This window comes from Peromyscus californicus, unplaced genomic scaffold (assembly GCF_007827085.1).
Source record: "Peromyscus californicus insignis strain IS unplaced genomic scaffold, ASM782708v3 Scaffold_7__1_contigs__length_154581171, whole genome shotgun sequence".
In the NCBI taxonomy this organism is placed as follows: domain Eukaryota; kingdom Metazoa; phylum Chordata; class Mammalia; order Rodentia; family Cricetidae; genus Peromyscus; species Peromyscus californicus.
The window spans coordinates 2,248,486-2,259,273 of NW_026294595.1; the positions used below are offsets into that span (position 1 = coordinate 2,248,486).

Sequence of the window (10,788 nt, forward strand, 5' to 3'; positions counted from 1 at the left end):
TTTATAATAAGAAAAAGGGTAGAATGTTATCATTCCCTATACCCTAACTGCTTCTAGAATCCTATGGCTGAGCATGTGCTGTCAGCATTCAGGCAAAATGCTTACATCCAGGGCCTTATGTCCTATGTAATTCATGTGCAATGTGGCCACATAATCTGTGTGCATGTGTAGCCTGGCTATGTATGCCCTTATATGCATGCTCGAGGTGATCCTTAAAAGCAGACTCCCATCTATTCCCCCACCTCTTTGGCACATTTCCTCTCTGGCAGGCCTGCTCACTTGCTCGTTTCCTTTTCCCCTTAATAAAACTCTCAAAGTGGATTTTGTTGTATCTGGTGGTCGTTTCTTGTGCCTTGTAAATAACAGAGAGGATACACTATTTTAACACATTTTCAACTGTGATGCAATTCAATAATTCATACTATTTGATTCTTCTAAGAGGGACTGGTGCTCCTCTGCCAACCCCCCAAGGGCCCTCCTTCAGTGGAAGGCATCTTTCTTTCCAGAGGATCCCACCTGCTACTGTTGTACCCATTTCTCCAAACTCCCAGAGACCACCAAGGAGCCAGTTTCTGATGCAAGCACATAAAGGTCCTTTTACTCAGGTTCAACCTGGGCCATTGCATGGCATATGGAAGGAAATGTGGCAGTGGCCATGAGTTTTTTTAGGGAAAAACCACAAGCTGGGAATTGGCAACTTGGGACTGGGTAGAAGGGATATGGGGCAAGGTGATTTTTTGAAACTATTGGTCTAGACTTTGGGCACAAAACCACATTTGAAACTATTAGGTTAGACTTTTGGCAGGGAACCACAACCTGCTGAAGAGGATTATGTGGATTGCTCACCAGGATTATCTAGATATCTTCAAGGGCCATAAACCGCAGACAGAATGTCTGCAGGAGGATACTGCTCTGTATCTGTTCGAGTTGTCATGGCACATTCCTGAGGTCCCTCCTGGAACTGAGTACAGCAGATGGTCTGAGATGGTGGCCCTTTCCCTAAGATGGAGTCTATAAAGTCAAGTCTAGACCTTTACACTACGATTCTGCTTAAATGAGCTTTCTTCTTCTAGAACCCAGATAGCTTTAGAAATGAGGCTCATGACCAGTCTTGAGAGCTACCCAGCAGTCACTTTACCATTCACTTTTTTCCCTGATGCTTTACCTTCCTTTCAAGATAAGATTAATGCCTTAAAGGTTTTTTTGAGAAAGTATCAGTCATATTCCATAATATCTTCTTAATATTTGCTAGATCCAGATCCAATGTCAGTGGGAAAGCAGATGGGGACTTGTTTTTACAGCATATTCCTCATCAAAGCAAAGCAAAAACAACTAGAAAAAAAGGACAGAATAACAATATAAACAGTGGTTTTCTTAAATGGAGGAGTGATGGGTGAGCACTTTTTTCTGCTCTTTCTTTTTTTTATAGTATTTTTATTTTATAATTAACTTAATTTCACATATCAGCCATGGATTCCCCTGTCCTCCCTCCTCCCACCCCCCCTCCCTCAATCCACCCCCCAATCCCACCTCCTCCAAGGCAAGGTCTCCCTTGGGGAGTCAGCCCAGCCTGGTAGACTCAGCCAAGGCAGGTCCAGTCCCCTCCTCCTTATACCAAGTCTGAGCAAAGTGTCCCAGCATAGGCCCCAGGCTCCAAAAAGTCAGCCCATGCACCAAGGACAGGTCCTGGCTCCACTGCCTGGGGGCCTCCTAAATAGTTCAAGCTAATCAACTGTCTCACTTATCCAGAGGGCCTGCTCCAGTTCCATGGGGGTTCCTCTGCCATTGGTTCACAATTCATGTGCTTCCATTAGTTTGGCTATTTGTCCCTGTGCTTCTTCCAACCATGGTCTCAACATCTCTTGCTCATATAATCCCTCCTCTCTCTCGTCGATTGGACTCCTGGATCTCCACCTGGGGTTTGGCCTTGGATCTCTGCATCTGCTTCCATCAGACACTGGATGAAAGTTCTATCATGACAACCAGGGTGTTCGGCCATTTGATCAAAAGTGCAGGTCAGCTCAGGCACTCTCTCAACCATTGCCAGTAGTCTAAAGTGGAGGTATCTTTGTGGATTTCTGGGGACCTCTCTAGCACTCTGCTTCTTCCTATTCCTCTGGAGTCTTCATTCATCATGGTATCTCCCTCTCCATTCTCTCATACTGCTCCTGATCCAGCTGGGACCTCCCTCTTCCCTAAGCTCTCTTCCCCCTGACCCTTGCCCTCCATTATCCACCCTCCCAACCCTCAGTTTGCTCATGTAGATCTCATCATCAATTTCTCTGTCATTGGGTGATCCCTGTGTCTGTCTTAGGGTCCTCTTTACTAGGTAGCCTCTCTGGAGTTGTGAGTTGCAGTCTGGTTATCCTTTGCTTTACATCTAGTATCCACCTATGAGTGAGTACATACCATGCTTGTCTTTCTGAGTCTGGGTTACCTCACTCAGGATGATTTTTTTCTATTTTCATCAATTTGCCTGCAAACCTCATGATGTCGTTGTTTTTCTCTGCTGAGTAGTACTCCATTGTGTATATGTTTCACATTTTGTTTATCCATTCTTCAGTTGAAGGGCATCTAGGTTGTTTCCAGGTTCTGGCTATTACAAACAATGCTACTTTGAACACAGTTGAGTATGTGCCCTTGTGGTATGATTGAGCATTCCTTGGGTATATGCCCAAGAGTGGTATAGCTGGGTCTTGAGGGAGGTTGATTCCCAATTTTCTAAGAAAGTGCCGTATTGATTTCTAAAGTGGTTGTACAAGTTTGCATTCCCACCAATAGTGGAGGAGTGTTCCCCTTGCTCCACATCCTCTCCAACATAAGCTGTCTTCAGTGTTTTTGATCTTATCAATTCTGATGTGTAAGATGGTATCTCAGAGTCATTTTGATTTGCATTTCCCTGATGATTAAGGATGTTGAGCAATTCCTTAAATGTCTTTCAGTCATTTGAGCTTCTTCTGTTGAGAATTCTCTGTTTAGCTCTATAGCCCATTTTTTAATTGGACTGTTGGGCATCTTGATGTCTAATTTCTTGAGTTCTTTATATATTCTGGATATCAGCCCTCTGTCAGATGTGGGGTTGGTGAAGATCTTTTCCCATTCTGTAGGCTGTTGTTTTTTCTTGTTGACAGTGTCCTTTGCCCTACAAAAGCTTCTCAGTTTCAAGAGGTCCCATTTATTAATTGTTTCTCTCAGTGTCTGTGCTATTGGTGTTATATTTAGGAAGTGATCTCTGGTGCCAATGCATTCAAGACTACTTCCTTTTTCTGCTCTTTCTATGATGCACAGATATTATTTTGCAAACTCAGTCTTTCCTGGATAAGTAATGATCACACAGTCAGAGCCTTTGACATGACCTCAGTTGGGTGATTCGGGAGCAGGCTTCTTATATATTGGTACCTCACTTTCATTTCTAGAATAATTTTTTTCTCTCTTAGTCTCAGTAATAAAATATGTTCTCAAAACAATTCTGTGAATGAACTACTTCTGAGGACATACTTGGAAATGGCTCCGAGGCTTACAGCATTTGATCCTTTTACCTTGTGTCCACATTTCTTTTTACTGAGTCACAACTTAGGTATAGACCGAGCTGCTGACTGGGTGTTAGCTTCAATTCTAAATGCCCAGACATCACAATTTTGGTTGTTACCACTCTTTGGTTTGAATATTTTGGATAGTGGTTACTTCTTACCAAAAAAAAAAAGTCTAGTTTAACAAAACTATTTCCCTGAATCCAGGTCCCTGGCCTCAATCCTTACAGCAGTTACTTTCTCTCCTGGGCACTGCTCTGTGCTGTGAAGAGACACCATGACTAAGGCAACTCTTATAAAGGAAAGCATTTAATTAGGGGCTGGTTTAGATTCAGAGACTTAGTCCATTATCACAACAGCAGGGAGCATGATGATATGCATGGCACTGGAACTGAGAGCTACATCCTGATCTGCAGGGAGAGAGAGAGAGAGAGAGAGAGAGAGAGAGAGAGAGAGAGAGAGAGAGACAGAGACAGAGACAGACAGACAGAGAGACAGAGACAGAGACAAAGAGAGAGAGAGATTGAGACTGGGCCAGGTTTGGGCTTTGTAAATCTCAAAGCCCACCCCAGACACACTTTCTCCAAGGCCATACTTCCTAATCCTTTTAATCCTATCAAAGAATTCCACTCCCTGGTGACTAAGCATTCAATTAAATGAGTCTCTGAGGACCATTCTTATTCCAACCACCTCACCTGTATGATGCAGCTTGTGGTGGCATCTACCTGTAATTCCAACACTCCAGAGGCTGAAGCAGGAGGATCATAAATTTGAGGCCAGCTTCAGGTACATAGTAAGTGCCAGGCAACCTTGGTTAGAGAGAAAGATCCTGTCTCAGAAAACTGAAACAACAAAGACCAGAACTTACACCCTGTGTTTATAACTTGTTTTCTGGCTCCTTTTCAAAGGATCTCAAATAGCCTCTTGATGCTTTCACAGCCCAGCAATGCCTATCCCAAGGATGTGGTAGTCATCTACTTACGATGAACTGTCAAGCATGATGGCACGTACCTCTTAAGCTCTGTGGTAGGTAGAGTCCCAAGTTTCATGGACAATGTTTGTTTCTAGTTGCAAAATCCCATCCTGTCATTAAAACATTTCTTTTTGGTAAAGCCAGTTAGGAAACACAGATCATCCATGTTCTTCCTCTCAACCCAGGACTGAAAAATCTTCCCGACATTCAGTGAGCTCGGGTTCAGATGGCATCATTACTAAGGGCATTAAATAACCATGAATAATGTCTTCCTTGTTTGTTTGCAGTTGCCTTGTGTCATTTTCGTTTTGAAGTCGTTTAGGGATTTGTCCTTCTTTATCTCTAGGCCATAACTCTATGCTTGACTTGTTAGTCCTAGTTGAGTCCCACCATGTCAGGCATTCTCCACTGGTTAAACTTGTTTGTGATGGTGAGCATTCATTTTTGCATTGAATTTGAGTCCTTCAAAAATTGTACTAAAAGACCTGGGCTTTAACTCTGAAGTACCATTTACAAATTACAGTGCTTCCCCAAGCCAACAAGTTTCCACAGAGCTCTCTTCATGTCCTTGTTCCGCAAGCTGTAGATAAAAGGGTTGAGCATGGGGGTGACCATTGTATAAACAATGGATGCCACTATTCCAGTGTCTGCAGAGTAGGAGGAAGATGGCTGGAAATACACCAGAAAGACAGTTCCATAGAACAGAGTGACCACTGTCAGGTGTGAGCCACAGGTAGAGAAGACTTTGTGCTTTCCTTCAGCAGAGGGGATCCTGAGAATCGTGTGCATGATGTGGGCATAAGAGACCAGGACACAGATGAGAGGGACCACACCTGAGAGGGCAGCTTCAGCAAACATCATGAGCTGAAAGGTCTGGGTGTCTGAGCAAGCAAGCTTGAGGAGTGGGAGTAGATCACAGAAAAAGTGTGGAATGGAATGGGAGGCACAGAAGGAGACATGAACCATCTGGAGTGTAAGTGAAAAGGCCAGAAGGTTGGAGGAGAGCCAGGATGTGGTAACCAGAAACAGGCATCTTTGGGGACACATGATAGTGGTGTAGTGTAGAGGAAGGCAAATGGCCACATAGCGATCATAGGCCATCACAGCCAACAGGAAGTCATCCAGCAAGGCCAGCACCATGAAGAAATACATCTGCAGAAGGCACCCAGTGTGGGAGATGGTGTGAAGCTGGGTTTGGATGTTGGTCAATACTTTGGGGACAATGGTGCTGGTGCAGCAGGTATCGATGAAAGACAGGTTGGCCAGGAAGAAGTACATGGGTGTGTGGAGGTGTGGATCAGAGCCAATGGCCAGGATGATGAGCAGATTCCCCAACAGGGTGACCAGGTACATTGCCAAGAAGAGTGTGAACAGGAGAGGCTGCTGCTCTGGGTGCTCAGAAAAGCCCATAAGCAGGAAGTCAGAGATGACCGTTTGGTTTCTAGTTTCCTTCTAAGGCAGATAAATTAGTAAGGGGTTAAATAAGCTGGTCTTTTTAAAAAGTCACAGATTCCAAAGACTTTGTTAGTCCCTTGCTCCTTACTAAGGCCACTAAGAATGACTAGTACTTATAACTTTTCATGTGTAAATACGTATGACTATTAGGAGTGTGCCTGGTTATGATGAAACATTCAGAAGGGAGGTCATTGGCTTCTTCATCACTGTATTACAGAAAGTTCTGCCCGAAGACAGTCTGAATGAGACTGAACTGCAATTTTTTCTCATCTACCGCCCCCCTGTATGTGTGTATGAGTTTTCTGCCAGCCTACATGCATGTATATGTACCATGTGTATGCCTGGTGCCCAAAGAGGCCAGAAAAGGGTATTGGACACCCTGGATCTGGAGCTACTGTGTGAGTGCTGGGAACTGAATTGGATCCCCTGTAAGCACATCTAGTGCTTTGAATTGCTGAGCCACCACTCCAGCCCCCGAACTGGAATTCATACCTCTTCAATCTTGGCTCCTTTATAAAGACACTTAATAATACAGTTTCAGCCTCAGTCCCTTAGGTCAGAGTTCATCTAAGGTCATTTATTTCTAAAATTTAATAGACAGTACAAAAGATTCTCCTTCTTTCTCCCTTCCCCAGACCCTCCTTCTATCCCTCTCTTTCTCATTTTTTTTCTCTATATGCATTTTAAGGCAGACAGAAACAAAATAATTTCTTCACAGAGAAGCTAGCTGAGATAGACATGCTGGCATGCTTTAGCCCCTTGCTTCTGATCACCACTGTAGTGAGTTAATGCAGTGTGAACCTGAAAAACACATCATTTCCACTTCATGCTCAGCTTCACCATCAATACTTTCCACTTTAGGATTAGGATTCTCTAGAGTTCAGAAAAGAATCCTCTCTGTCCTCATTCTCAGGCTGACTGTGTAGGCTAGTTTCCTCTCTGACTCACTCTTCATCTGCGTGTACGACTTCTCCATATTGTGCTGTCATTATTGAGACAAGCACCTATGAAAAGCTGTGTTTCTGTGGGGGGGGGGGGGAGTCATTCCAGGATTAGTAGTCACTGGTGAGATGGGAGCCTGGGACACAATGCAATGGGAAGCATCAGCTAACATGCTTCCCAGTTCTGTTCCTCACATGCTTTGAAGTTTGCCTTTGTGACCCATAAAATGTAGTTAAAATCTTACCTGAGACATTTGTTGAGAAGCTCATATGCTGGGATCGTCAGGTTTCTTCATGAATCATTGTGTGTAATCCAAAAGAAAAAGTTCAGCATTGCTGCGCCACGGTGTGGAGGAGCAAATGGAGAGAACATTAAGTGATGGCTGGTGCTAACGTCATGTGTGTTTAGCGCAGCGGTTAAAATAAATATTCTCACAATGTGACAGGATTCCCCCACTCTTTACTCTGAGTACAGATGTTGAGAACATCTCTTAACTTCTCTAACTTTGTTTTACAAATCTGTTTAAGTGGGATAATAATATGGTAGTGTAGAACGTTATGACAATTAAGTTTGATAATGACTAAATTATTTAGAATAAACCTAGCACATAGAAAGTACTCAGTAAAATATTATTGAAATAATTGCTAATTTTAATAAAATAAGGTATTTGTTTTTATTGTGTCCTTTTTACTGCCAGAAGATTGGGTTTATAATGTCACTATTAAGTGAGAATTATTGGAACGATCCTTCATTCCCCCCCTTCGCCTTTGAGTAGTTGTGAATCTCAGAATAATCCATGGAAAAACATTCATTTTTGGCATATGGAAAGTACACATCAGCTTGTCAAGTAACTTAATCATTACAGCCAAAATATTCTTATAATACACAGTAATAAATAGGATAGGCTTCAGTTATTAGCCAGTAAAGTGCTGGACCAAGAAGACCCTCATGAATACCAAGCATTTTTACTAATATGAATTAAAATTGAAGACTGAAGTGGTCCTGAGAGTGTTATATTATCCTCGGCGCCTCACATGGTGATCAGAGGGCCAGAAAATGACTGCCAAAAAGGAAGCCAGGAAGAGGAGAAAGAAAATAGAGTCTGTGTCTGTGTGTGTATAAAGACATGTTCCATGAATCATAGGTAGAATCTGTTTCCCTTTCCTGCTCCATTCCCCAGTCTTACCTAGAGTTCAGGCCAGTCTTTACCACCAAGGCCTCACTGTCACCCCAAGAAAACATGACTGTAGTCACAGTGTCTGTCTTGTTTGTAGATGTGGTGCAGACTGAAGTCTCAGGCTTTAATGACCCTCAGACCTAAGAGTCAGGAAGAGGTGGTGATTTCCATACGCAATGTCTCCTGGGGCCCAGTCCCAGACCTGCCAGTTAGACAGATAGGGCAATTGTCCAATGACCAGCTGTCTCCTCTGGATTGTGGTCCCATGAGTCCATCCATGTCACTAATAACTCCAATCAGAGTGACCAGGGCTGGAACGCATGGGGCCTTTGGGCTTGCTTTTCTCCTGGGCTTACGGTTGATGTCATCATTTCTTACGCTGAGTGGGGTCTTCCCTGTTGTGGAAGCCATGATTTCTAATTAGAGTCCAGTCCTCATGTGTGAAATATGCATGCTTCAGAAACTAACAAGTGAATAATGAAATTGATTAGGAATCATAAATACCCACAAAAGCCATGCAAAAGAGAGGGCTTTCTTACTTTCTATGACCTTGGGTATTGGAGATAATACTAATTAATGTGTAGCCTCTCTATTAGGGATGGGTACTGTATATGGTTTTATTTATTTATTTATTTATTTATTTATTTATTGTTGCAAACATAGCTTATGGATTCTGAGGGTGTGATTCAGTAGTAGAGAATGTGTCTAGCATGTTGCAAAAGCCCTGGGTTTGAGCTCATACATATAAAACACAGAAAAGAGTCTATAAAATCATCCTTTAATGTCCATTCCCTCACAACTCAGTTTAGATAGTATGTGGTTTGGTGATTTCACAGTGAGATCCTAACTTATTGAACCATGTGCTATTTAAACTGAATTGTGAGGGAACAGACATTAAATTGTCATTAAACAGCATGCCTCTTTTCTATCATGTCCTGCCTTTCCTTCTCTACAAGAAACTCCTGTGGAATTACAGGCATGAGCCGTGATGTCTGGCTGTTCTCTTTCTTGGTCTTTTCTGTCACATTCTACTCTATTTCTTCATGTTTTATTCTTACATGTTTTGTTTTTCTTCTTTTATCTTACTTGGATTAATTTACCCATTTTTCCTATATGTTTTAAGATGGAAGCTTAGCTCATAATTTAACAGCTCTAGTTTTTAATTTCTAACTTTTGTAATGTTATACATTTCTTATAAATAATCTTATATTGGTATTTATTCCATTGAAAATATTTTCTAATGAATAATCATATATTTGCTTCTTTTATTCCCAGATTATTCCTACTGAGTTCCCAACTCCCAAACATATGGGAATTTCTAGTTGTATTTGTTTGTGTGTGTGTGTGTGTGTGTGTGTGTGTGTAGACCAAAGGTCAACTCAACTGTTTTCCTCAATTGGCCTCTATGTTGTTTTTCTGACAGTTTCTCTCACTGAACCTGGAGCTTGCTTGCTATTTTAGCCAGTCTGGCAGACCAGCAAGCCTCAGGGATCCTCATGTTTCTGCCTCCCCAGCACTGGGTTTATATGTTCTTATGCTCACTTTTTTTTTTTAAATAACAGGGGTTCTGGGGGACCAAATTTGGATCTTCATGCAAGCACATTTCTGATGGAGCCATCTCTCCAGTCCGTCTAGTCACATCTTTGTTATGGTTTTTTTTTAACTTGACTACATGTGATATTTATGATTTAAACCTATTGACATTTATTATTTTTTAAATGTCTCAGTATGTGAGCAAAGTACATTTTCCCTTGCATTCTTGCACTCATCTGCAAGTACTAAGTATGATACCCTGTATATGTCTGTTGCTAATTGTACTTTTAAAATATCATGTATAATTACTGAGTTTAGATCAATCTATTCCCTCAATGAATTACCATCAATACATTAGAAATCTCTTAATAAGTCTGGGTTTGTGGGCCAGTGGGAAGACTTAACAGGTAAAGGCACTCACTGTCAAGCCTCATGACTTGAGTTCAATCCCTAGAACACCATTATAGAAGGAGAGAATCGAATCCTGCAAGTTGTTTTCTGACTTGGCATGTGCACAAACCCTCCCCCAACAAATAAATGTAAAACATTAAAAAGAATGCCTTTATCTTCTGGGTGCTGGTGGCCCATGTCTTAACTCTTAATACTTGGGTGGCAGAGGCAGGCAGATCTCTGAGTTCAAGGCCAACCTGGCCTGCAGAGCAAGTTTCAGGACAGCCAGGGCTACACAGAAAAACCCTGTCTTAAAAGACAAAGAATAAAACAAAACAAAAAACAAACAAACAAAAAGAGTGCCTTTATCTATTTTTATGTTTATAATTTAAAAAATAAAATTATTATGTTTTTCTGGTAAATGGAAGTTCATTATATGAACGTTTATGTGTGTGATAATTCCTTAAAAGCTACTCATTTGATAATAATTGAGCATGTCAATACTTTTATGACATTATTTTTCAACTCCTTTATTTTCAGTCTTTCTGTATTCTTATGTGCCTGGAGTAAACAATTTAAAAAATGTGTGTGGCTGTATTTAGAAAAAGGACAGAGCTGTACATGTAGAGTGTAATAAATTTTCTAAAACACATATCACTGTTCCCAGATCATGAAATAGAGCATGGCCAGAATCCCAGAATCCTATTTCAAGTCCCTGTGTAGAGAAAAAACTTGAATCATTTATAGAAAGTAAGAAGGATGTGTTGAGAGAAGACCACTTCAACCAT

At 41.6% G+C, this 10,788-nt stretch overlaps 1 protein-coding gene across 1 annotated transcript; it reads right to left on the reverse strand.

Moving 5' to 3' along the window:
• Window positions 1-5,013: 5,013 nt before the first annotated feature.
• On the reverse strand, window positions 5,014-5,943 carry LOC128102218 (olfactory receptor 1G1-like). The gene has a single exon (XM_052725793.1). It carries the CDS (start codon window positions 5,911-5,913, stop codon window positions 5,014-5,016), a length of 900 nt encoding a protein of 299 aa, XP_052581753.1. The 5' UTR covers window positions 5,914-5,943.
• Between the last annotated feature and the right edge of the window lie 4,845 nt (window positions 5,944-10,788).

Coding starts and splice junctions, on each gene's coding strand:
- LOC128102218 (XM_052725793.1), bottom strand. CDS start 5,913: ATGGGCTTTTCTGAGCACCCAGAGCAGCAGCCTCTCCTGTTCACACTC.